This window comes from Haliotis cracherodii, unplaced genomic scaffold (genome assembly GCF_022045235.1).
Source record: "Haliotis cracherodii isolate W230 unplaced genomic scaffold, xgHalCrac1.p SCAF_21, whole genome shotgun sequence".
In the NCBI taxonomy this organism is placed as follows: Eukaryota; Metazoa; Mollusca; class Gastropoda; order Lepetellida; family Haliotidae; genus Haliotis; species Haliotis cracherodii.
Window position 1 is genome coordinate 9,553,019 of NW_027266277.1, and position 27,574 is coordinate 9,580,592.

At 42.4% G+C, this 27,574-nt stretch overlaps 1 protein-coding gene across 2 annotated transcripts in view; it reads right to left on the bottom strand.

Moving 5' to 3' along the window:
• LOC139470758 (serine/threonine-protein kinase mTOR-like) overlaps positions 1 to 27,574 on the bottom strand; it is a 62,064-nt gene that overhangs the window by 34,386 nt on the left and 104 nt on the right. Inside the window, exons 1-22 of one of the 2 annotated variants that reach the window (XM_071253042.1) lie at positions 27,282 to 27,388; positions 25,601 to 25,852; positions 24,760 to 24,995; positions 23,982 to 24,083; positions 21,965 to 22,063; positions 21,695 to 21,829; positions 21,314 to 21,376; positions 18,587 to 18,757; positions 17,188 to 17,300; positions 16,840 to 17,019; positions 15,130 to 15,258; positions 14,693 to 14,856; positions 11,574 to 11,657; positions 11,069 to 11,187; positions 9,294 to 9,390; positions 8,707 to 8,912; positions 8,296 to 8,418; positions 7,991 to 8,074; positions 7,218 to 7,310; positions 6,836 to 6,970; positions 5,644 to 5,779; positions 4,629 to 4,879 (exon numbers count right to left, since the gene is read on the bottom strand). In XM_071253042.1, coding sequence (XP_071109143.1) covers positions 4,629 to 4,879; positions 5,644 to 5,779; positions 6,836 to 6,970; positions 7,218 to 7,310; positions 7,991 to 8,074; positions 8,296 to 8,418; positions 8,707 to 8,912; positions 9,294 to 9,390; positions 11,069 to 11,187; positions 11,574 to 11,657; positions 14,693 to 14,856; positions 15,130 to 15,258; positions 16,840 to 17,019; positions 17,188 to 17,300; positions 18,587 to 18,757; positions 21,314 to 21,376; positions 21,695 to 21,829; positions 21,965 to 22,063; positions 23,982 to 24,083; positions 24,760 to 24,995; positions 25,601 to 25,826 — 2,946 coding nt within the window. In that variant the 5' untranslated portion in view covers positions 25,827 to 25,852; positions 27,282 to 27,388. Of the gene's footprint in view, positions 1 to 4,628; positions 4,880 to 5,643; positions 5,780 to 6,835; positions 6,971 to 7,217; positions 7,311 to 7,990; positions 8,075 to 8,295; positions 8,419 to 8,706; positions 8,913 to 9,293; positions 9,391 to 11,068; positions 11,188 to 11,573; positions 11,658 to 14,692; positions 14,857 to 15,129; positions 15,259 to 16,839; positions 17,020 to 17,187; positions 17,301 to 18,586; positions 18,758 to 21,313; positions 21,377 to 21,694; positions 21,830 to 21,964; positions 22,064 to 23,981; positions 24,084 to 24,759; positions 24,996 to 25,600; positions 25,853 to 27,281; positions 27,389 to 27,574 lie in introns of those variants that run through there. The other variant, XM_071253043.1, reaches the window with a different exon arrangement.

Below are 27,574 nucleotides of genomic sequence, written 5' to 3' on the forward strand. Positions count from 1 at the left end.
GAGAAAATCACTCAGTAAATGTTAAACTAAACAATTACATTCTTCTCATAAAACTTGATCTGAAATATAACTTTAGATTGATGAAATTTTAATTCAAATACTTGAATGACTAAGATATGGTTTTGGTGTTTCAATTCACTCCACTGACAAACTATCATTATAAACAACAGTCATCAGAAGATGACAAATTCCTCCGGCCCCCACAACAGCAAAAGGCACCACTTCCGGCCCTGGTCACCGTATTTTCTTGAGTATAGTGCACACTTTTTGAAAAAAAAAAGAACAATCTGTGTAGAAGGGGGTGCTCATTATACATGCCATAATGAGTTTTGATGTTTTTTCACATGCAAAGACATTACCGTGAGCATGTAACACTGGATATACCATGTCAACAAATCTGTACTGGAATACGCAATGTAGTCATCTTGTAATAACACTGTCTGGTTATAAAAAGCGTTCATTGTATGTCTGGACTTGTGTTGTAACCTATTTCAATGATTTTATTCAAAATTCCTTTTAATATTGCTTAAATAAATTTAGTTGAAATCGCATGTCAAGCGATCGGAAGATCGCACAACTCGAGATTACCTCTATTGACGCCTTGAAACGAACTTTAGTTGACAGAGAATGGATACATATATCATAAATGGCATACTTTGACTTGTTAAAAGTCAAATTTGTTGTAGTTTGACGATTATATGCCAACATCTAGTTCTCGTGATCACATGCCCAGGAGCCTCGGCGGTGACTGGTCAAATTGTTCCATGTGAAAAGAGATATCCGGCAATAGCCATCAGCTGCACCATAGTGCTTAGCTTATGGTTATTATTATTTCAAATATATATAGTAAAAGCTGCAACTAAAAAAACACGATATTGGAATATATTGTTCCTGATAAAAAATTAGTTTCAGAAATTCAGATACAATTTTTCCCAATCCTTGCATAAAATCCTTTAAAGTTATATCATTGGGTAATTTTTTTCCGAATCACCGGTAGATTCCAAGGTGAATGCTGTTTCTGGCTTAGTTTGCAAGAAAATACCCAAGATAATCTTATAATCTCCTCATGTAAAACAATACCTAGCAGAACAAAAAATACAATTTTGTAGAATTTTCCTATTCGGAATATTCTATGAGTAATACGTTACCACTGATATACCGAGGCTGTTGTCTCCCACAACTGCTGCTATAGCGAAATCTACCACAGAGATCTCAATTACCTCATGCAGCACGTGCGTAGCCACCTAGCTGCCATGTGACACCCTTCACTCTTGTCTCTGGCGAGAGCAAGTGCTCGGGGGACGGACGGGCGGGCAGCAGCCCAGTGGTAACGTATTACTTATAGAATATTCTGAATAGGAAAATTCTACAAATTACATTAAGTAATACGTTACCACTGATATACCGAGGCTGACTACCACAGTAGGCGGTAGGGAGCACCTACAACCCAAAACCTGACTGCTGGTGTTCCTTCCGACCAGCGGAAGTAAACACCAAGGCGGAAGCACTCGATGCACATGCACCTAGCTAGGCGTTACCCTATAGGAATACCAAAGCACTGTCAAGCGCATACCGTAAGGCTCAATCGTCATTGCCAAAACGATTGGTGACTCCAAACAGCCCCACTGGATAGGTATTTCATCGCCGCAGCAGATGAGAACACAGTATCCGTGTGAGCTAAATCTTAGATCAGGTTAAACCGTATATCCCAAAGCAAGCCTACTTAAAGTATGCATTAGGCGCGTGACCTAATTCCAGTATTCGTAAGCATGTATCACAAGGTTGGAATACAAGGTCTGACGCCTGTGGAGTTTGGAATTGCGCTGTACACACCTCTTAGATGACCGCTTGTTCTCCTGTGCTAACAACTGGATTAGAAACCGTTGCAGCAGGTGGAGTTGGAGACGACCCCGATCGGTGCAGTCCTGGGCTGACACAAGTAGCCCTAACAGCTGTTCCCAAAAGTGAACAGTCTGTGGCACCGCTAAGACTTTGGCAATCATCGCCTGAATCTTGTACCACCGGTCTGGGGGGACAAGGAGGCGATGGGTCACCGTGTTGAACCGACCTCCGATGAACTTCAAGTTCTGTGAGGGGGTTAACTCGCTCTTGGGGAGATTGACAATCCACCCCAATTGCTCCAAGAGCTGACGTGCGAAATCGAGATGGCGTGACAGGGTGTCCGTCATTCTATTGGCCACTAGCGAGTCGTCCAGGTACGCGAAGTACCTGATACCCCTCTTGTGGAGGAACCCCTTAACGGCCCTCAGGGCGGGGTTTCTTCCGGGAGGAAGAAGAACCCGACCCCTTAGACCTACCGGCCGCAGCATCCTGGGGCGCGCTCCGCTTAGGAGCGGCACCCAGGCGCCTATGCAGGGACCCCACAAGATCAAGTGTGTGCCGAGAGGCCTCGGCTGACACAGCGGCCTGTTGTTCCTTCAGAACCCCAGGGATCTTGTTATTGAAAAGGGTCCGCGCAGACCAAGGCTGCGAAAGGAGCACTTCCTGGTTGGCAGCGTTCAAACCCGAGGCGGCAAGATACAACTGGCGCCTGAGAAAATGGCACATGCCGGATATAAAGGCAGAAGCCCCGGCAACGTACTCCAGGGAAGCATTTCAACCGAGCAGGCAGTTGTAAATGCGCTGGTCACGGTCTGTGGGAGAACCTTCGACAAGACTGGCCGCTGCAGCCAGGTAAGTGTCTCCGTGAGACTGCAAGCATGGAGTGCCGAGCGAGGGTGTCAAGCTGCTGCAAGGTAGCTTGTGTTACCGTAGCAGCCGGTGGGGCATGGACACCCAACCGCTCAACATGGGCCTCTGCGGAAGGACCAGCCTCGGGAAAGGCAAGGTCATGTACTGGGAAAGAACCTATTCTCAATGACGGTTGAGGCAACGGGAGACCCCGACCGGAGGCTGCCGCGAAGGCTTTCTCCAAAGACGGCTTGATCCCGCGCAGCAAGGTTGATGCGGGGAAAGCCTTGTCGGAAGTCTCATCGTATACCTCGGAGGAACCCACAGAGCCGTGGATTCCCCGTTGTACCGGCAGGGGCTTGGGCATGTCCTCAAAGAGGTCATAAACCATGGCCACGCGGTGGACCCCGCGTCCGAACCCGCGGCCACCGAAGAGGACGGGGACGGAACAGCCAGCGGCCTATCCTGAGATAAGGCCGCCAGCTTGGAGTCCACAAGCTTGGAAAGCAATGCAGCGACGGAATCCCCGGACAGCCGCGGAGGTGGTACCCGCAAGGGGAACCCGACCGGGCGTGCCGGCCACCACAGGGGTTGAAACAGACTGTACATACAGCCAGTAGCGCTCAAACGCTGCAGGCCCCAGACTGTCGCAAAGGACACACCGGGCGCCCCGCAAGGAACCCTGCACCGCGGGCAACGATCGTGGGGATCCCGTGATAATAAGAACTTGTGGCACACCCCGCAACTCCGGGTTGCAGGGGTAGAGGGGCTGGACAACGGCGACACATCCATGTCAGACATTTGGGTACTATGAACAAAAGAGCAAAACATGGTTACACATAGAACATATAGAGAAATAAGTGATGTTTACCCCCAAAGCATACTATAGCAGGGGAAAGTAAGACACAACATGCATACGAGAACCCCGCGAGTATATAGAAAAAAGGGTGGGAAAATTTTTTCCCGTTTGGCAGGAAAATTATATCCAATCGTAGCTACCGCAAACGCCCCGTACATGCACAGTTTATTAGTTTAATAAACCATAATAAATATCACCGAATTGGTCAAGGAAACAGGAACGCTTCAGCAGTCTATAATACGTCTAGCGAGCGCCGGCGAAGAGACAAGAGTAAAGGGTGTCACATGGCAGCTAGGTGGCTACGCACGTGCTGCATGAGGTAATTGAGATCTCTGTGGTAGATTTTGCTATAGCAGCAGTTGTGGGAGACAACAGCCTCGGTATATCAGTGGTAATGTATTACTTAATGTAATTAAATGGCAAATCTGGTGATTTTTTATCTCAAATTTCAAATTTGTACTGACCAAGTTACTTATCACCCGTTCGTTTACCTGAATTCGCTGAGGGGGAAGTGTAATTTTCGTCTGCGCATAATATTCAAAAAAGAAAATTCAAAATACTGAATCCCCTTGAGGGGGATGCACATTATGCTTGGGTGCGCACTTTACTCAAGAAAATATGGTAATACATGGACCAAGTTTGGATGAAATATCTTTCATGGTTTTCAAGTTAGGCTCCGGAAACAAAATACTAATGGACAGATGGACAGATGTAGGTATGGACAGTCAGACCAGATGATGACTATATCCCTCACATTTTATTCTGGGGGATAGAAAATGAATCAACATTCAGTTTACAAAGTTTTGAGTGAGTGAGTGTGTAGTAGTTAACACTGGCTGAATAATCTAAACAACTCCTTCTGACATACTGTCTATAGACAATGGGAGAGTGGACATGTGCACCTGTGGAGCTGACACAAAATGCTGTCATGCATGGTGGTTGTACTGAGAGGCAAGAATGGTCTCCACATTATCCATGCGGACAGGATTCAGACTCACACCTGTGTGTCCTAAATGACTACAGTTTCCACTTAGCTACAATACAAATCACACAGAGTTTATACAACAGCACAACTCACCTCCCTAAAGTTTGGATCTGCAGATCTGATGACGGTGAGGTACGCAGGTATGACCTGCTGAATGTACGGGACGCACTTGATGCCCAGACTCTTGAAGATGAAGGTGATAGCCTGGACCACCATTGTGTGGTGCTGGGACAGGGACGGGTCACGGATGATCTTCATCAGTGTTGCTATGGCGATGGCTGGATAGAACTCCTCCAGGGTTGTGGTGGCACTCATGTTTGCCAGCATTTCACTGGTGTTCAATTCTGCAAAGCAAAGAAGTAATACAATGTCTGACAGTCTGATAAAACAATTATAACCGATAACTGATACACTGTATATTTCAAATTACTCACCAAAGAAAATCACTCTCATGAAATGGCATGTGGTAATCTGACATCTGGAATCACAGTATCAGTGTCAGTATCACAAAGTAGGCAAGTGAATTTGGTTTGGCTTGGAATAGTATATAAACAGCATTTCAGTTTAACTGTGCAAAGCAAGTTGCAGTGCCTAGGACACCAACCATGACCTCTCTGAAACACATCTGATAACTGGTACAAGCAGCCAATATAGATACTTGTCATATCACGTTCACTCCATCTTACAATTGGTTCCAAAATCTAGCAATCTTTTCATGTGTTGTTTTTTCTTCCTTAGACAATGTGATATAGGTACCAGTAATCTCTGTTTGTCGAAAGAGGCGACTAAATGGATTGGGTGGTCAGGTTTGATGACTTTGTTGACTTCAAGACATCGAACTCCAAATGCAGATCTTTGTTCATTATGTTCATCATTGAGTATTTACAGACAGCCGCCATTTAGATGGAATATTGCTGATAGCAGCATTAAACAACAAGCAACATCAGCAGCATATGTAATACATATATCTTTGTCTTCACTTTTCCTTGCCACGGGCTCTAGGTATAACTTCATAGAACCTAAAGAAGGCCTTGCATGGGAATTGTCTTTCAGTATCATGAATTGTCAAGTCCTTTGCAGCGAGACCTGGGGCCATGACCAAACTTACCTGTGTTACTGGCATCCTTCTCAGCTTTGGTATGGTCAGACTTGCTGACCGCAGCCTCGCTCTCCGAGATGAGGCCCAGGTTCAGCTTGTGCTTGTGGGGGTCCAGAGCTCCAAGCAGTCCCAAGACTCGAATCACCTACAGCAGATAAGACTACTACAGCAAGAGCCCATCAGTGATGGCAGCCAGTTAATCACCATATATGACAGAAGAATCTTTGTTAGTTTTGCAAAGAATAGATGTGTGCATATATTAAAGGTTTGATTGTAATGCAACACGTTTTTTTCTTCTTTGTTTGTTGTCTTCTGATGCATATTCTCAATTGTAAGCCAGTCATACTATATAGCTGGTAGGATGCCAGGGACCATGCAGTGTAGAAAGTAAGGAAGCCTACCTCCCTCCAGATGCCGGGGACCATGCAGTGTAGAAAGTAAGGAAGCCTACCTCCCTCCAGATACCGGGGGCCATGCAGTGTAGAAAGTAAGGAAGCCTACCTCCCTCCAGATACCGGGGACCATGCAGTGTAGAAAGTAAGGAAGCCTACCTCCCTCCAGATGCCGGGGACCATGCAGTGTAGAAAGTAAGGAAGCCTACCTCCCTCCAGATACCGGGGGCCATGCAGTGTAGAAAGTAAGGAAGCCTACCTCCCTCCAGATACCGGGGACCATGCAGTGTAGAAAGTAAGGAAGCCTACCTCCCTCCAGATGCCGGGGACCATGCAGTGTAGAAAGTAAGGAAGCCTACCTCCCTCCAGATGCCGGGGACCATGCAGTGTAGAAAGTAAGGAAGCCTACCTCCCTCTGGATGCTGGGGGCCATGCAGTGTAGAAAGTAAGGAAGCCTACCTCCCTCCAGATACCGGGGACCATGCAGTGTAGAAAGTAAGGAAGCCTACCTCCCTCCGGATGCCGGGGACCATGCAGTGTGGAAAGTAAGCAAACCTACCTCCCTCCAGATGCCAGGGACCATGCAGTGTAGAAAGTAAGCAAGCCTACCTCCCTCCGGATGCCGGGGACCATGCAGTGTAGAAAGTAAGCAAACCTACCTCCCTCCAGATGCTGGGGACCATGCAGTGTAGAAAGTAAGCAAACCTACCTCCCTCCAGATGCCGGGGACCATGCAGTGTAGAAAGTAAGCAAGCCTACCTCCCTCCAGATGCCGGGGACCATGCAGTGTAGAAAGTAAGCAAACCTACCTCCCTCCGGATCCCAGGGGCCTGTTCTGTCTTCAGGAAGTTAAGGAGAACCTCCAGGAGAGTTGGGTATTTCTTGTAGGGTTCCACCACCGACCCTGTGCTCTCCACTATCTGACCCAGCGTCCACAGCGCCACCTGGAATACACCACAATACAGTATCACTCCTTCAATGTCACAACTTCTTTTTAAGGATATTGCAAATCCCAGTTACAGGAACTTTACATGACTTTCGAAGTTAATAAGACTATGTTCATAAAGGTCCTCTACTACACAATATGCCCCCACAATACATATTTGCAACCCGTATCCTGACAACATAAGGGAAAGAGCCAACTACTGACTGACCCTTATTGATAATGTATGGCACTGCTGATGAACTGACCTCTCTCTTCTGCAGCGATGACGAATCCTGCAGCATGTCCAGGATGATGGGGAGCAGCTCGTCCATCCACTTCTTCATCTCTGTGCCACTCACCTGACAGGAGACAGAAAACAATGTCAGTTACCCAAGCTTTTACCTTCATAAAATACCCGAGCTGATATCTTCACAATCTACCCAAGTTGATATCTTTATAACATACCCATCTCATATCGTCATTACATACCCAAGCTGATATCTTCATAACATGCCCAAGCTGATATCTTCATTACATACCTGACCTGATATCTTCATAGCATGCCTGAGCTGATATCTTCATAACATGCCCAACCTGATATCTTCAAAACAGGCCCGACCTGATATCTTCATTACATACCCGACCTGATATCTTCATAAAATGCCCGACCTGATATCTTCGTTAAATGCCCGACCTGATATCTTTATAACACACCCATCTCATGTCTTCATTACATACCCGAGCTGATATGTTCATAACATGCCCGACCTGATATCTTCATAACATGCCTGAGCTGATATCATCATAACATACCCATCTCATATCTTCATTATATACCCGAGCTGATATCTTCATAACATGCCCGAGCTGATATCTTCATAACACATCCGAGCTGATATCTTTTGACACAACAAGGCATGCATATCTTGGCCATGCATAATGGCATATTGGCACAAGACTTGTATAACTAGGGGGTGTATAATGGTATAGTGGTACAAGCATTTCATATGATGGTTTAGCGGTTTATGCTAGTATTCACCTGGGCCTGTTCTCCGATGGCAGCCAGCACGCTGATGGTCACACTTGGGTTCGGGTCGAGTTCTTTGAGTTTAGGGATGAGTACCTAGCACACAAAATGTAATATCCTTTCAACAGCAGTATTATTTTCTCAGATTTTATACTTTTGAAAACAGTGCTTACAAAAAATTAAAAATAAGGGAGAGAGGAAATTATAGGGGTAGACAGGTCATGACAAACAAGGATTGTTTGGCCTGGATCAAACTTGTGAGAACACAGACTCAGGAGGGGAGTCGAAAACTAAACAGAGAATTAAACCTGACCTACCTTCAGGATGGGTTCCATGTAGGGCCTGATGAGTCGGGCTGCATTAGAAACAAGATGGCCGAGCATTCGTGCCGCCTGCTCCTTGTTTCGACCGATACCACTGTGTTCCAGCTCAGTCAATATCTGATCAACACAGCAACTAATGAGAGACTGTTGCCTTATGTTTGTAAGCTATTAAACTAATTTTATTCAAGAGTTCATTCAATATTGTTGACATCAATTTTGGTGAAATCATGTGAACTGACTGACAGAGGTGAAATGGGGTTTAATGTTCAATATATTACACATATATTCAGTGTCCTACTTTCCCTCTGGTTTCTTTCCTCAGGTCTTACAATGCCAAGCATATCCTCATAGTCGTGTATTACCGGTATCCTATACAAAGCCTTAGAGATTAGTGTTTGAGATTACCTGAATCAAGACTTTCCTGAGTGATGGCATCACATATGCTGGATTCTTGCTGCTCAGTCGGCCTATCATACAAATAGCCAGCTCGCGGATCTCATAGGCTTCATCGTTGAGAGCCACAAAGAGAGCACTCAGGTTCTCTGCCTGTGCCAGATGGGGGTCGAACCTCTCATCCAGGGCAGCCAGAACACAGTATCGGATATCTGCATCTGAACACAATTACCTCACACTGTACACAGATCTACAAAAGATGCATCCTGCTCTGTACTGATGGTGTCATTCTGATAAATATTCAGAGCTGCTTTTAAACTTGAACAAAACAAATAGAGTAAGACCAAGTTTACAAAGATGAAGGACTGTATGTTGACCAGTTCTTCTATGTACAGTGTAATATATCCATCCAATCCAGGTCATGGAGTCAAATCTGACTAAACTGAACTTCATTCACTCTGGCTTCCAGAGTCATCACACAACCTTTTGTAGCTACACGTTGAACCTTCACAATCTTTACCATTCTTCACACAAGTGTGGTGAGACAGATTCCAATGTATATCAGTCAGTCCTCCATTACTTCATGTGTGAACACCTACCTGAGTCTGTGATGCCCACCACCAGGAGCTTGTTGAGGACATAGGCTACCGTTGTCATGGCTGACATGCTGATCTGACCCTGACTGGAGGCTAGAAGCTAAAAACATCACAAAGACAAATACAGAATTTAATATGATATCAAAACTCAGACAGAGAGTAACTAATGGCTACTGACACAAACAACATTACTGATGGGGAGAATATGCAGGGAGGTTGAGCCCCCGATATAGAGTGACTACTGACTACTGACACACACAACATTACTGATGGGGAGAATATGCAGGGAGGTTGAGCCCCCGATATAGAGTAACTACTGACTACTGACACAAACAACATTACTGATGGGGAGAATATGCAGGGAGGTTGAGCCCCCGATATAGAGTGACTACTGGCTACTGACACACACAACATTACTGATGGGGAGAATATGCAGGGAGGTTGAGCCCCCGATATAGAGTAACTAATGGCTACTGACACACACGACATTACTGATGAGGAGAATATGCAGGGAGGTTGAGCCCCCGATATAGAGTAACTACTGGCTATTGACACACACAACATTACTGATGGGGAGAATATGCAGGGAGGTTGAGCCCCCGATATAGAGTAACTACTGGCTACTGACACACACAACATTACTGATGGGGAGAATATGCAGGGAGGTTGAGCCCCCGATATAGAGTGACTACTGGCTACTGACACACACAACATTACTGATGAGGAGAATATGCAGGGAGGTTGAGCCCCCGATATAGAGTAACTAATGGCTACTGACACACACGACATTACTGATGAGGAGAATATGCAGGGAGGTTGAGCCCCCGATATAGAGTAACTACTGGCTATTGACACACACAACATTACTGATGGGGAGAATATGCAGGGAGGTTGAGCCCCCGATATAGAGTAACTACTGACTACTGACACACACGACATTACTGATGGGGAGAATATGCAGGGAGGTTGAGCCCCCGATATAGAGTAACTACTGACTACTGACACACACAACATTACTGATGGGGAGAATATGCAGGGAGGTTGAGCCCCCGATATAGAGTAACTACTGGCTATTGACACACACGACATTACTGATGGGGAGAATATGCAGGGAGGTTGAGCCCCCGATATAGAGTAACTACTGGCTACTGACACAAACAACATTACTGATGGGGAGAATATGCAGGGAGGTTGAGCCCCCGATATAGAGTAACTACTGGCTATTGACACAAACAACATTACTGATGGGGAGAATATGCAGGGAGGTTGAGCCCCCGATATAGAGTAACTAATGGCTACTGACACACACGACATTACTGATGAGGAGAATATGCAGGGAGGTTGAGCCCCCGATATAGAGTAACTACTTGCTATTGACACACACAACATTACTGATGGGGAGAATATGCAGGGAGGTTGAGCCCCCGATATAGAGTAACTACTGACTACTGACACACACAACTTAACTGATGAGGAGAATATGCAGGGAGGTTGAGCCCCCGATATAGAGTAACTACTGGCTACTGACACACACAACATTACTGATGGGGAGAATATGCAGGGAGGTTGAGCCCCCGATATAGAGTAATTACTGACACACACAACATTACTGATGAGGAGAATATGCAGGGAGGTTGAGCCCCCGATATAGAGTAACTACTGACACACACGACATTACTGATGAGGAGAATATGCAGGGAGGTTGAGCCCCCGATATAGAGTAACAACTGGCTACTGACACAAACAACACTACTTCCATGACGAGGTACACTACTGACCGTGAGTAGAGGTGACAGTAGCCGGGCACATGTCTGCACCGCCTCCATGCGGATCTCCTTGTGTTCGCTGTTGAGGTAGTGGTCAGCACAGTGCTGCACAAACTGAGTCAGGGAGTGACCTGTGCACACAGACACATATAACTGCACCTTTATAGAACACTCATACAATATTTACAATCACACAAACTTGATGCGCGCGTGCATGTTATAGAGTGCCGCAATTTAACATGGATACACGAGTCAGACACAGTACAGTCAACTCCAGTCCTTGTTTGAGCCCCTTAATGCCGAGTGCCAGGTAGGTAAAGAACAAGTACATCTTTTAAAGTCTTTTGGTATGATGCGGCCTGGATCGAACTGCAACATTCCACTCTCTGGCCAGATCTTCTACCACTAGACCATGGAGGTGGTCAGTTGTATTAGTAACCTCAATAGTTTAGATGTCAAGAACGTAAGTTATGCACAGAGATTAGAAAAGTATTCCTGCACTTATGATGTTCCTTACCTTCAAAGTCAAAGCTCCCAAGTGTCCGCAGTGCCAAGGTGATGCTTGTAGCATCATGGGACTCGGGCAAGTTGGCCACTGAGGCTGAAATAACCACGTATTATAGTACCAATGACTTCACTTGCATAGTTGTCCTAATGGACTCGTGGATGAACACCAAGGCTAGGCAGTCCAGCTAATCACACATTAACACAGTTATGTGTCTTTGTGTATTTGGGGAAAATGATACAGCAAGGTCCTGATACAACTGATCATATTACATAGGTCCCGATACAACTGATCATGTTACATAGGTCCCGATACAACTGATCATGTTACATAGGTCCCGATACAACTGATCATGTTACATAGATCCCGATACAACTGATCATGTTACATAGGTCCCGATACAACTGATCATGTTACATAGGTCCCGATACAACTGATCATGTTACATAGGTCCCGATACAACTGTTCATGTTACATAGGTCCCGATACAACTGATCATGTTACATAGGTCCCGATACAACTGATCATGTTACATAGGTCCCGATACATCTGATCATGTTACATAGGTCCCGATACAACTGATCATGTTACATAGGTTCCGATACAACTGATCATGTTACATAGGTCCCGATACAACTGATCATGTTACATAGGTCCCGATACAACTGATCATGTTACATAGGTCCCGATACAACTGTTCATGTTACATAGGTCCCGATACCAGGGGTCCGGAAAATTTAAAGTCCCAATCGGACATTTACATTTATGCCACGCCCCCTTCAAACAGCGTGTTTTAGTACGACTTTTTACACACAAATTACAAGTTGTTACGTATTCATAATATGATGAATTATGAATTGTTTCAATTTAAATTGTTTAAATCACCGGACAATTAATAACAAATAATATCATTTTAGATATATATGGAAAACATTCGTTTGTTTCTGTTATAATAACGATCTGTCAACGTTGTGAACGGTCTAATTAATATTCATGAGTCTGCTAGAGTGTACGCGTTGTAACATTTGGATCGAGACTATTATCCCATATTTGGTTATCACGTGACCTCACGGGAAAAGTTTGTTTTTTTAAACTAAAGATTATTTAAAACAAGACAGATAATATAATCCTAAATCCTAAACTATCGTTGATAGCAGTAGTTATTTGAATACTTTTTCATCTGTACTTAATTATTGACCATAAATTTTTTTGTTATCGATCGTCACAGAAAGCAAAATGGCGGTCAATCAAGATTCAATATACGACTAGCTACTGAAAACAATAAAATCTGCAAATCCTCGTTGTATGTCAACCAAGTGAAAGTCGTTAGCCACGACTTACAAAATGATCATTCAGACTTTGAGGGTTTGGCAGATCCGCTCGACTGATCTGCATCGGTCGACTGGCTGTCGTCACGCTTTCGCTTCTTGACTGAGGTTACGTATCGTAGCATTGTGAGGATAATGAGGTACATCGATGATGCAAGGTATTTATGTACAGTTGTAAATACATTTTACTCAAATTAACAAGATGTTCTCAGTAATAAATCCTCGATTAATCAGTGTCAACTCAGTTTATTGCCTATTACAGTGATTGACCGATTGGACTATCATTCTAGGTACGATGTATTTACAGCAATCAAAACAAACAAAGCTTGTCAGTGTAGATAATCTTCATTGTGTTACAACTGCAGACAGAAATTGCTCAGTCCTAACTGTTGATCATGTCCGGTCAAAATTTAAGAATGTCCGGACAATACTTTTTAAAATGTCCGGACAGAAAAATTTAAATGTCCGGTAAGCAATATTTTAGACCGGACATTTGAGATTCCCAATCGGACATGTCCGGCGCATATGACGGTTTCCGGACCCCTGCCCGATACAACTGTTCATGTTACATAGGTCCCTATACATCTGTTCATGTTACATAGGTCCCGATACAACTGATCATGTTACATAGGTCCCGATACAACTGATCATGTTACATAGGTCCCAATACAACTGATCATGTTACATAGGTCCCGATACAACTGATCATGTTACATAGGTCCCGATACAACCTTTCATGTTACATAGGTCCCGATACAACTGATCATGTTACATAGGTCCCGATACAACTGTTCATGTTACATAGGTCCCGATACAACTGATCATGTTACATAGGTCCCGATACAACTGATCATGTTACATAGGTCCCGATACAACTGATCATGTTACATAGGTCCCGATACAATCTGTTTTGGGAAACGCATATTTACGACAAATAGCATGAGAGCTTATTGACTATATATATTTGAGAGCAGGTTCAAAAAGAAAAGCTATCTGTAGACACATTTTTGTAGTGGATATTTTTAGCAGGAACTTGAAAGGCTGATTACAACACATTTTGCAATATTTGACTAATAAACACGCTGAGGGGTAGTAAACGAGTAGTAAGTAATTTATTTTAGAAAGTATATCGTCTTGCATTGATACAGCAAAAAATGTATCATGTATCGTATTGTCGCATGAAAACTCACAAAGCACTGGTACTCTGATGTATCGTTTCACCCCTAGTGTGTTTACAATCACTGAGCAAATAGGATGCTAGGTAACGTATTTAGTGCTTGTGTACAGGCAACCTGTAGTTAATGAGCCTAACAAACCAGTGGTCAACAATGGGAGCAATGAGGGAGTGAGTGAGTTTTAATGCTGTTTTTTAACAGTTTTCCAGTTACATCATAGCTTGTCAGCTTAATGTGGGAGGAAAGCTCAAAGTGATGCAGGTCTCACATGTATACCACTTTGGTGAAACCCATGAGCATGGGTATGGAGCGGACAAACCTAGAAACATAATCAGGGCGAACCAGTATTCAAACCACCAATCATTTGGTTTGCCCAGGGGATGCAACTCTGCACCCCCAAATTACAGCGCCTTAGATGACTGGGCCACCCTTGCCCCCTGGGAGCAATGAGCCATACATTCTGGGAATGACAACACACTTTTAGGCAGGTCGGCCATGTACTACAACTTCTTGAGTGGGTCAACGATACAAACACCCTCACTCCTGTAGATAAGTACACAAACATCCCACTGTTCAACTGTTCAGCTGACCAGTGTTACTGTCACTGAATGTTTCACATGTTATTTACCTGATGGAGGAAGAGCAGACGAAGGACTCTTTGGTGCTCCAGGGTGTTTGAGGGGCCGTCCCATCAAGATAAGAGAGAGGTTTTTGAGGAGGCCATCTTGAATGTCTTTCTTGAGCTGTGGGATCTGTGTGGCAAGGTCCCTCAGTGCAGCAGTCAGAGCAGGGCTGAAGCAACAGAAAGTCACCATGGATACAAGGGTTGGACGGCTGTACGATGTTCACAGAACTAACACATTGTTTACACATATGTTAAGAAGCATAAAATCTAATCAAACATCATAAATTACTTAAGTTGAACTATTTGTCAAACATCTAAAGAACATTTTGTTAGAATAGCATGAATTATTTGTTCTCAAGCCAACATGATATTTCAAAAGACAATAAAGAGTTTAGTTTTTTTCCACAGCTGTGACCTTGCTAAGATCAACGTCCCCCTACCTCAAGCCTGTGGCCAGCATGGAGTCGAGGAGTTCTCGGATGTCTCGGGTCATCTGTGGGCCCATGGCCTTGGCCAGCATGCTGATACAGGTGAACACAGCAGGGTCCACCACGAAGTTCCGATGCTTCCTGAGACAGGTTACAAACAAAAATCATAGCAGCTTCTTTCTGATCAAACAATTTCAGAACCAAGTGGGCTAACAATATTGTTTCAAATTAGGTCCCCGATTCCATGACTTTTGACAAGGTGGTGATGATTGAGTGTGATTTTTTTTCTGAGAGAAGACCGCCTCCGTGTCTAATGGTACAGTGTCTGTCCGTAGAGGAGAAGGTCAGGAGTTTGATCCCCGGCCACGTGATACCAAAAGACATTAAGATATGGTACTTGTTACCCTGCCTTGCACTCGGTATTAAAGGGCTAAAACAAGGACTGGTTGGCTTGGAGTCAGCATACTGTGTCTAAGTGGGGTATTCATGTTAAACTGTGGCATGGTGTCTCAGTGTGCTAGCACTATAAAATCTGCATTAGTCTTGACAAGTACAAGCAGCCACCAACCCCACCCAAATTCCCGAGGCAAATGAGTTAACTGACTATAAAAGTCCAGTTTCCACCTGGATGGTATTATGGAGTTACATTTTGGCTGGACTATTGAGTCTTTGCATAGTCCAATCAAAATCTCAGGACTAAATTGAATTCTGGTTTGTAAACTGTCATACTGATTTCGGTCTATTGCAGGATTTGCAAAGCATGTGCACCACTAACACATTGTCAACAGATATTTTCTAAATCTTTTCATGTTTTTAATCAAAGCACTCAAGTGATTTGATGCACTTTGCGATGCAAGACTTGTTTATTCACAATACAGATCGTCAATCAGACTGGGTGCCGCCATTTTGTTAGAGGTGAGGTGAAATGGGGTTTAAGGTTGCGTCAAGAATATTGCACTTATATAGCGACGTGCATGTACGTGTGTGTATTTGTGTGGCTGCTTGTACTAGACCGCACTGATGCCGATTTATAGTGCTAGCACACTGAGATACCATGCCACAGTTTAACATGAATACCCCACTCAGACACAGTGTACTTACTCCGAGCTGACCAGTCCTTGTTTTAGCTCCTTAATGCCGAGCACCAGACAGGGTAACAACAAGTACCATCTTTAGACGTCTTTTGGTATGACGCGTCCGGGGATCGAACCCCGGACCTTCCGCTCTCTGGGCGGACACTCTACCACAAGACCACAGAGGCGGTCCATTTTGTTAGAAGTAAATGTAAGCGATAAATGAGGTGGAATCGGATTGGTCTATACGCGAGGCATATAAGGGACATAACTCGTAATAGCCACTGGTGGAGCTACGATCGAGTCCAGGAATTCCAGCCTTGTTTGGCAAGGGTTGAAACTGGACTTTTGAAGTCAGTTAACACTCTTGCCTTGGGAAGATGCACCCACCCCACACACACACATTACTCAAGTGCAATATTAGCGGCGTTTAACCCCATCTCATCTCACCTCACCTCACCTCACCTCACCTCAACTTCTTCTGAGAGAAAAGAGTTTGCAAACTGAGGACATGAATCATCCTCTTTCGCTTTAAAACAAATGATGATGTGTGATGACTATTTTCTTCATGATACACATGTAGGAAACTGGTACAAAGTTTATCAACAGTTAAAATGTGCAGGGAAGGGACATATTTGGCTGATCTTACTTTGCGGAGTAATCTTTTGGTGGGAGAGAAGCTCTGATGACCTCCATGATGCGAGACAGGTGTTGGCTGATTTCCCCCTGCACTGAGATAGCAAGAAGCCCAACAGCCTGGAAGGCTTGCGTGCGGTCCCGCTCACGTTTCAACGTCCCCAGCAGGAAGTTGATGGTGTCGTGTAAATATCTGGTAAACAGCATCTAGGGTTAAGTGAGGTTCTCTTAAATATCTAAGTAAGCATAGGTAACTTCTATCTACGTAATGCCTTGCCATGAGCAGGCTGCAGTTTCAGAAATATTGCTGAGTGTGGTGTTAAACAACAAACAAGCAAACAAACAAACAACCAATACTCACGTTTTAGAGAAGAATTGTGAGTTGAATGCTGCCAATCGTGGCAGGACCATGAGAAGAGACTGCTGTACATAGACACTGCGACTCGTCCGGTGCTTCAATATCAGGTGACATACCTGCAGGAAAACAAGTTACTATCGTTACTGTCCAAGGATACCTTATGACAGTTTTAAAAGTTTTCATTCCAGGACACATTATTGCCAAAAAATACATGAGTGAGCGAGTTGGATTTAACGCCGCTTTTAACAGTATTCCAGTTATATCGCGGCGTGTCAGCTTAATGTGGGAGGAAAGCCTGAAGTGATGCAGGTCTCAGACGTTTACCACTTCAGTGAAACCCATGAGCACGGGTATGGTGCTGACAAACCTAGAAACATAATTGGGGTGAACCAGGATTCGAACCCACAATTATAGGTTTCTGGCGTGCCCAAGGGACGTAACTCTGCACAGCAAATCGCGGCACCTTAGACGACTGGGCGACCTGTGCCCCCAAAAACTACATGAATTTGGATATTCATGATATTAGTATACCTATCCTACACATTGCAATTTCTTTCTAGACCTATAACCCCAAACCCAAAACATGCCTCTTCCTCCTCTCGGCCGGCCCCAGCCCTTGGATTCCAACAAGAGTTATCTGTCCCTGATCCCTTAACTGTCTCTGCATCAGCGCTTCTCTTGAACATCAGACGGGACGGCCTAAGTCTCGTTGTGCCAGGATAAGAAATAATCTTGTTGTGTCAGGATAAGAAATAATCTACATGAATTTGGATATTCATGTTATTAATAAAGATATTATATTAGACTCAGGCCCTCCCATCCGACCTCTGTCTGAAGTGCTGATGAGAGGACTGAAGGGATCAGGGGCAGATAACTCCTGGTGCTCAGGTCCAGAAGGAAATTGCAATGTGGATAAAGAATTATCATTATTCACATCAACTGATTGTGAAATGTCTTGAAATAGTGAAACACAAATCAAACTTCCAATTTGAAGACAGTAGTACTTGTAATAGTACAGTACAGTCAATATTGATTATGACATCTTTACAAAAACACTTTATAGAGTGGATGTGTATTGTTCTATATCAAAGTCAGCAATGTTCCAGTGACATGAAATACACCAACACAACTCAAACGAGGGTTTATATATTTAATTTCAAAAGACACAAGGGTGAGATTCTATTTATCATCCAAATTCATTCTTCCAACTTTTTCAGTTTGGAAAAAATCACCAGCAGGCTAAAAAGTACAGCTATCCAATTCAGTGGCAGTGATTTGTGCCAAAACTTATTATAGATGGTCCGCAAAGGCTTGTGATGCAATATCTTCTAGGAGAGATCGCTTGCCAAAGAGAATCAATAACATAAAATGAAGGTAACAGGGAATCAAAGTGTGTACGAACATTATCAAAGTTTGCAGTCATCAGATCCTTGCATGTATGACTCTCGAAGAATGTCGGCTTCTGCTGAGCTGGACGACCTCCAAGACCGAATATCATCAGGGGCGACATCTTCTGCTGCAGCTGCTGAAGAGCGGAGATGCTGCCTTGGGGCTTGGACTTTGAAGACAGCTCCTGGGGATAACAGGTGGTATTATCTCCAAAACTACTTCAAAATGGAACTGATTCTTGCTACAACATTTCCATTAGTAACTTTATGAAATATTTTCAAAGAAGGCAATGTTATTGCTTCTAGTACTGAAATAATTGCATGGTACAATTGAAAGAGTAATATGTTTTCTTCGAACTACTTTGGAAGAACTAAATACCAAAGTCAGAAGTTAAATGAGCATGCTTTAAAAGGGCACTGATCTAACGCAATTCCCCGGACTGGTTGTTGCCTTTGTTATTGTTTTTCCCCCCATGAGTACCCGGATGATACGCAACGCAACTGAGCGTGACCAGAGACTGGGCTACCGTCTGCAAGGACAGCTAAATAAACTTGGAGGCTGGAGGCAATATTTGTTTTACGCATTTTTGCATAAACACTGATTGGTTAACTGTGATCTATACAGATTTCGACAAAGGGCGCATGTTAATTAATTTCTTCAGCCTAAACAAGCAGACAAAAAGAACAGCGGAGCTCATCGGATGTCGTCATTTGGAAATACCCCAGATGGTTATAGTTTTATACTAATAAAAGTAGCCATGCAGTGAAAGCATTTTCGAATTTCGGCTTGCGTCGATAATACGATTACTACTCCCTTGTTGACATCTACGTTTTCTCGTATAACCCTTCACTTGTGTATTTGTCGTCATTCACTTGATGCTCAGTAAATGAATTTATTACAGGTACAATTAGTGGTAGCACCACTTAGATTACCTGACAAAGGTTCCCATTTGGCATTTATTGTGTCTGGGGTAATTATTCAATCTAAATCCAGGTTTGAAGTGAGGTGAAATGTAATATGTAATATGCACATGGCAGCCCAGCAAGAGATGAATGATCAGTGGATTTATTTTTTTGCAAATCAACGGAACGTTCCTAGTCATCAAAGGATTAACAGAAAATACGTTGATTGATTAATGACTGTTATCTTGCACAGTGGATATGTCAAGAGTGAGTGTTTACATGTCTAGGTTTACTAAAACAAAGGGAATACACTCATACCATGGCGTGAAGTGCCGATGTAAAAACAACATACTTTGTTCAAAGGGTTAACTTATAATACGTTGATTGATTGATCATTGTTATCTATCACTCAATGGATTTTTTAGGAACCGTGAACGTTATGAAAATAGTTGTCACGTGGGCTTTCTCAGTCGACCATTGAGACTTGACACCTATGTAAAACACCTGAAACAATCCAAGTGATCAGTTGAGAAACGAACACGGGTTATAATATCCAGAAACGACATATATCTTTTAAAATATTTGATTGTTACTGAGACACGTGACATCGAATAAGTTTCTTTGTACATCTGCAGACGAGTGGGATATTGTTCCTTTGTGTGGATATTCACGGATACATTCCTCGAACAAGGACGCTGCCTAAAATTTATACACATAAATTTGGTAGGTTGTAATTATGATATTTGCATTTTGTTTTCCTTCATTTGAACCGATTCGTTCTTGTTTCTCTACGTCTTGGTTGGGAAATTCTTCAATGCGCGATAGACGTTGTTTTAACAGGTCTTTTCCTTTGTAAGCGTGTATATATTACCGTCAATTTGAAAAATGTGATTCTCTCAGGTAATTTATAAAATGTGTAAATATTTCAGTCATTTTGACTAAAAAATCTGTCCAGATTGATTAAGACGATCAAAAGGGCCTACAAACATCACAACAGATTATTATGAAGGATTAGAAGCCAAACAACATAGAAATGTACTTTTCTCAACGTAACATTTTCAGTCTCTTGGTGATGACATTAAACATCAAAATGTTTGGAATTCGTTATCATAATAATACAGATGGAAATGTTTTTCAGTCACTTTGTAAAATAACTGAATATTTAGACGTTTAATAAATTTGTTACACATTTGACAGTAAACAAAAATACACACTATAAAAAAAGCAATGCTCAGGTGAAATATGTACTTTGTGTGGCAAGTCAAAATAGTGTAAATGAAAATCGCAAAATTACCAAGCATGTGACTTAATAAAAATTCGTCACCATTACCGATGCTACCCACAAAGATACCTACATTTCCTTATTATCTCGAAAACTGTATTTCATTTTGTTGATCAATGTGACCATACGCCCTTATTACTACCCATAAAAGCGACTAATACGCTAACGAATGGCGCAGCAGAGGTCGCGAACTAGTCTAGATTTCTGCTATACATCCGGGTACTCACTGGGAAAAATCAATAACAAAGGCAACAACCAGTCCCGGGGAATTGCATTAGATCAGTGCCCCTTTAAGCACTATTCCAGCAATATCAGGACAGGGACACCAGAATGGGCTTCACAGATTGTACCCTTGTGGGGAATCGAACCCAGGACTTCAGATGGACAAACTGAAGCTATAACTAGTAAGCAACCCCACCCCACATTCAAACATGGAAATTTTACACATAATCATCAGTTAGTAATAATTGTGGTTTTTCAATTTCAAGATTTAGTTCTTTCAATTGTATTTTTAGAGTAGAAATACAAAAGCCTGGTACACATCCGTCGTGTTTACCTTTACTGTCTTGTCATGGAGGTTCTGCTGATCCGTGATTTCTTCCATCTCCATTCTCTGTCTCTGGAATTACATAACCATAAATAAATATGTAACCAAATAATTTGCATCAAATGTGGGAATGTAGCAATGTGCAGGAGATGTTGACAGATTTGACCTTGACCTGTTTTTCATAAAATGTGAAACTGAATTGGTATAAATCCATCAATATTTGTTAAAGTTGTCAACTGGAAGTCAATTTCAAAGAAGTTATACTTTAACACTGACAACATTAATACAGATACCTTTCATTTTGTCATGATTCAAGGGATTAAACCCTAAAAGTACAAGATGATGACTGGGAACCAAAAAAACATTTCAATGATTTTCAGTGAGAAGTACCTCTCCCTCCACATTGCTGCATCTGAGAAGTTCATTGATGATCAGCAGCGAGCCGTGCGTCCAGTCCTCCCGGGTCATCTTCTTCTCCCGCATCTGGGTCTCGTCAAATGGCTTCTGGGTCTCGTCAAAGCATTGCTGAAACAGAAAAGTACAATGTTGTCTTACATTCTCTACCCTCTGTAGCCCAACATCTCCAATGACCTGAATATAAAAACAAACAAACCTGTATTCTATATGAACAAGGGAAAGGTTGTTGTAATAGTGTCTCACCCTGTACCACTGTGACCTCTGAGAATCCTTGGTCTCCCTCTGAGAGGTCACGGTCAAGGCTGCTCTCAGTGCTGCCACAGCACCCTCTCGTATTGATGGCTACAAAATTAGACATTGTGACATTAATAGTAATAAAATCAGAATCAGAAAAATCTTCATCCATGATGTGAAATATACTAAAACGATAAGCATATTTTTCCTACCATCATAAGAACATAAATTGTATGGATTTGTTTTTAAAGAAAGTTATAAATTGTATATTTTCATTAAATTGCATATCTTCCTTCTTCTTTTGATCCTTTAGTGAAAACATGCTTGAACAGAGTTTCCCTGCTTGCCAGAATGAGCGACCTGAGAGGGAGTTAATGAGGAAAGTCATGGCATCTCCAAAAGGCAAAATTAGTTGACCCGTACATTGTTGGAAGGCAGAAGACGAAAGGCTATTCTGGTACCGATGATCCCAGGAGGTAGGCAGATGGAGTGTTCCCTGTACTGAGGGATTGTCGATCTGAACATATCATTGTTGATCCATAGGTCAATCCCGTGGAGGCGTAAAACAAAATCTGTAGTCGGGATACAGCAGAAAATGATGCTGATCAGCATAACGGCCAGGTGATCCATAAGGGTAGATGTGCATGTGATGATATTAATCCCTGGGAGGAGGGGATCAGTCCCAGCTGTCATGATGGTCTCCGTAATTGTTATGTCAATGGTGGTCCACAGATAACTGCCGATAGTTACGTCGCTGTGAGTCTAAATCGAAGGAACATGAACTATCCTGACGTCAATGGTAATCTGAAGCGTTAGTAGAAGGAGAGGGATTCTCTCCCAATGTTTGATCTGCTGAATAGATGTAGTAATCGTCCTCAGAAGGGTGGAAATCCTGTCAAGATGGAGCGTTCTGTGACTAATCAATCGTCTTGTCGTTAGGTCATTCTGTGGAACGTTGATCCTGAGAATGTCGATCTCTAAGACATCCATCCCTTGAGTGTTCATCCCGTTAATGTTGATCCGTAGACCTGGAATGTCTATCCCACAAATGTTGTCCCTCAAACAGCATTTTTTCGATAAACGACGATGATCCTTATACGAGGTGCGTGATCAATCCTGGATTTATCTTCAAGTTGGAGTAGAGGGCAAACATGCATGATCTACCCCAGGTGAAGTGGAAACCGCCGATGTCATCTTGGGAGTGACTGTGACTTGTGATGGGGCAGTCTTTTGTTGAGAAATTGAACCTCACGTGGAGGAGCAGGGGGAACACTGGGAGCTTCCTCAGAGTTGGGAGCCTCGAAAACATCTATGGTCCAGTTTGGAAAGGCTGTGACAGTCACAACAAAGATCATGTGGATCGGCTGAGGAAGAAGTATTTCTGCAAGTTCTGTAGGCAAGGCATTTCTCATAACCTGTTTCTATACTTTTCAAAAAATATAGTACAAAATGAAACGATTGCAAGGAAGCTCTCATCATTACAGTGCGTGACCTATTTGTTTTTGTGGTGACTTTGGTGATGCTGGGATGTGTTTGGATGAAATGTTTTTAGAGGCTTGAAACTTTGTCCAAGCATGTTTCCACATAAGGATCGAAAGAAAAAGGAAGAAATGCATAGTGTGTGAAAGGATAAGTTTGATAATTTATCATGATGAACATCATCTGATCACTCAGTGAATGGGTACCTGGTTAGATGAAATGGTAATGCAAATGAAAAAAATGATATAGCATCTAACATGCAGTTTTATACTCCCAAGGAAGCTGAAAAGGTCATTTGAGTGCACACTAATCTACTGACCATGTTGACTGGGGTTAATGTCACGACACTCGACATTAGTCCAATCGATAGTCAGTGGATTTGCAGCTTCCTGCATTTTAGGAAGAGGCCATAAAATGTCCGAGTCTCATGAAGTAACTTGAACCATTAACTATTCTCATCTGTGGTCGGACACCTTACATGACCAAGCTGACTAAATAAATGTCAACAAGACGAGGCAGTTGTGGGTGCATAGGATCCCTGGCTTACCTTCACATCTCTGATAGCATTGAAAACTGAGTCAAAAAACTGTTGAACTTGTTGGAAGAAAAATGTGGGTGTGTTATCAGCAAGCTCTTTCAGCACAAGGACCTGAAAAATAAGTTGGAAAAACTGCTTTAAGCAGGTTAAGTAATTCAACACAACAAAATAATACTGTATGAAAAAATAAAACCCCATACAAGATGGTTAGCCAGCCTTCAGGAACATCTCGACGCTAGGGCAAGGATGGGTAAGTTGGTGGTTACTGAGGTAACTTGGTTAGTCATGTGATATATTATTTAATGACAATAACAATAAAACTCCATGCTCACACTACAAGTCTACAATGTTCACAAGGAAACTTGACTTTTATAGTCAGTTAACTGTCTTGCCTCGGGAAGATGTATGGGTGTATTTGATTTTACAAACTGGACATTCCCGTACACCCCTCGACACTTAATCGCCTGGTGTACAAGCCCATTCAGCGTGTAAACTCCAGAACATCCTGCTAGTGGCACATGTAACTCACCGTGCCAATATGTGAACAATATCAAGGCAAGGGACACAAAAAGTGGTCCAAAACTGTGTCGGTGTGGGGATTCAAACCCAAGTCTTTGGCTTGAAGTGTGAATGCTGTAACTACTAGTCTTTCTCAATGCGCTATAATATTAAATGCAAATAATAGTTCATTTTATCACGATTGTTATTCATCCCCAATTTTACATCCATGCTATATATATATGAAGGGATTTATAACATCTGAACATACTGTACAATCTCCACCTACCGCAGCTTGCCTCCTCCCTTCAATCCTGTCTCCTGTCAGCCATTCTAGTGCTCGCTTCACCTCAAACTCAACGTACTCTGCAGCGTATGTGCCAGATGCAAGTGCCAGAATACCAACAGCCTTGGCTGCCATTTCCATCACGACTACATCATTTGATGGCAGCAAATTGCGCAGATAGTTTGCAAATCTACTCATTCTTGTTGATGTATTACCAACATCCACGCCAATCAGGCTCACTGAAAAAAACACAAACATGGATAACATATAGCCTCCAGATGAAGTATTCCCAAACTATCAAGTTGTTTACATCATATTCCTATCATGTTGATCAGATCTGACAGAGCTTGTTTGCCTACATTACTTTTTCCCTTTCAACATGGTGAGTGACTGAATTGGGTCTAATGCCACTTTCAACAGTATTCCAGATATATCGCACAAACCAAGATTCAAAAATACAATCGGTTCTTTCTCGTCTGCCCAAGGACGCAACACAGCGGTCTTAGTCCCCATGTCTCTTTTCAACATGTACAATAAAGAAAAAATGTAACAGTATTTATTACCATATTATCACCCTGTTCACTGTTACTGTTACCATTAGGCATCACAAACATGTTTAGTTGGCTCCATTAATCAAACATGCATAAGATTAATATTACAAAATTATGACTTTCCATTATCACTCTTTTAGTGTATCATTGATGCTCAGCATGCCGAGCACTATTGTCAGTACAAGTTTCTTTAGCCTTATTTACAAATTGCTACCTTGAATTACCCTAAATGGGTATTTAAATAATGAAACCAAAGATTGTGTGATCGTTCTGAAATTGTATTGATCACGAACCTATAGCTAAGATTCCACCCTTCCTCTCATTCAGATCTGTGCTAGACACCATCTCGAAGATATGATGGTTGAACTCATCCATGAAGGTTGTGTGCTCCTCCACTGGCATCTCACGCAGCTCGGTGCTGACAAAATGGTGGAGGTCATTGGCAGTCTTGATGCGGACCTCTTCATTTCGATTCCTCAATCCAGATATGAACTGGTTCATCACAAGTCCAGTTGACATGGTTGAAGGTTCAGGCTATCCTAGAACTGCATTAGACAAATGAATCTTACACCATGATAGACATGACCACAACAGAGTTCCAAGTAATAGCCAATCCCACCATCCGTGATGGGCTAAGTTCACGAAGGAAGGCTGAAATACAAAAACTACTCATCCTGTGGACGGTCATATTTTTTCTGTCAATTAGTTATACATAATCTCAATGATGGCTATTGCGTACAAAAACTAAACAATCTTAATTCAAGTTTGAAATAACATACAACAGGAGGACTGGTAAGATTTTCAAGAAGCTATGTGGTCTCGGGAAATTTATTTTAAGTCAAGTTACTTATTTGTTTAGTAGATGTACATCTATGTTTGACTGAAAACCAAATAGCATGAAAGGAATCTTATCTTATATAATAAGACAAACTGTAACTTTTAAATATGGTAAGAACATGACCTAATGATGAATTGAACAAAAGTACAAGCAGTTATTTTTTGGTATACTGTTAATGTGTGCAATATATAGTTAGGTAATGCTTATTGACCATAAATGTAATTAATATAACATCAAAATGAATAGACTTTAAAAATTTAATAGTGCAGCTTTTTTGCTGGCTTGTTTTCAGGGAGACAATTAGGCAACTTATACATAGCAATTGCTTTCAGTCACTAGCATGAAAACTTTTAGACAAGCTTAAATACTTAGTGTTCTTTTTCGCATTAGAATCAAAATGGAAGTTTAACCCCAGGAGTTTGACACTCTTTGGATTCTGGTATGGCAACTATCAGTTACTGCATGGTCTTGTTGGACACTCCCTTGCCCAAAGTAGTTTGTGTAGAGACTTCTCACTAGAGTCATGGTCGTAAATATTTTACATGCACTTGGTGCATGTAGACATAAATATTAGATTACATTTTTCAATAAAAGGTTGCACTGGTGCATGTTTTATATATAGCTTAATTGAGCCATGATATGAAGGTAATAAAACAAAACCATACATCACAAATGGCATGCTGATAATTTGTAGTTAGCAAGTTTACATCACAGTATTATTTACAGGTTGTTGCTTGTGATTCTAAACTTCTAACAATGGGTTAGAATGGGTTCCTGGCATCCTATGCAACTAATGGATCTGGTGGTCAGGCTCGATGACTCCACTGCATGTCACTGTACCCAAAAATCATGTCAGGCTGGTCCTGACTGTACATTACCATGTTTAGCCTACAGGTCAGCGTCGTGTCATTATGGTGTTAAGCAATTAATCACTACATTGGGAATGTTGGAAAGTTATGCTCTGCTGATAATGTCAATGAGTCAAATTTGGTTTGATCACAATTAGCCCTAAATAATCACATGCCCCGCCCATGTTCATGACGGGAACACTCAACTCAAAATCATTGGGAAACTGTTATTTCTGTTGTTTATGGAGGAGCCTTTTACATTATGTATGACATGTATGGTGCATATACCTGTTGTTTTAACTCCAGAACTTTAGAAATTATTCATTGTTTGATGAATCATAAGGTTACGAAGTCTTGTCACCCGAACAGACGAGGCAAAGTTCGGTCTTGCTTTCATCGCCATGTTGTATTGACTGACTCCTGTCTATGTATATTCTAAACGCGCATAACTAGCAGCGCGTGCCCACATTGTGACCAGTTTTCGGATAAACGGGTTTCATTCTTGGTTCGCTCAGCAAGCTTAGCGGTTTACTTGTTTACGTAGACAGGAGCCCAGTTAAGTTATTGACTGGCATTACCGG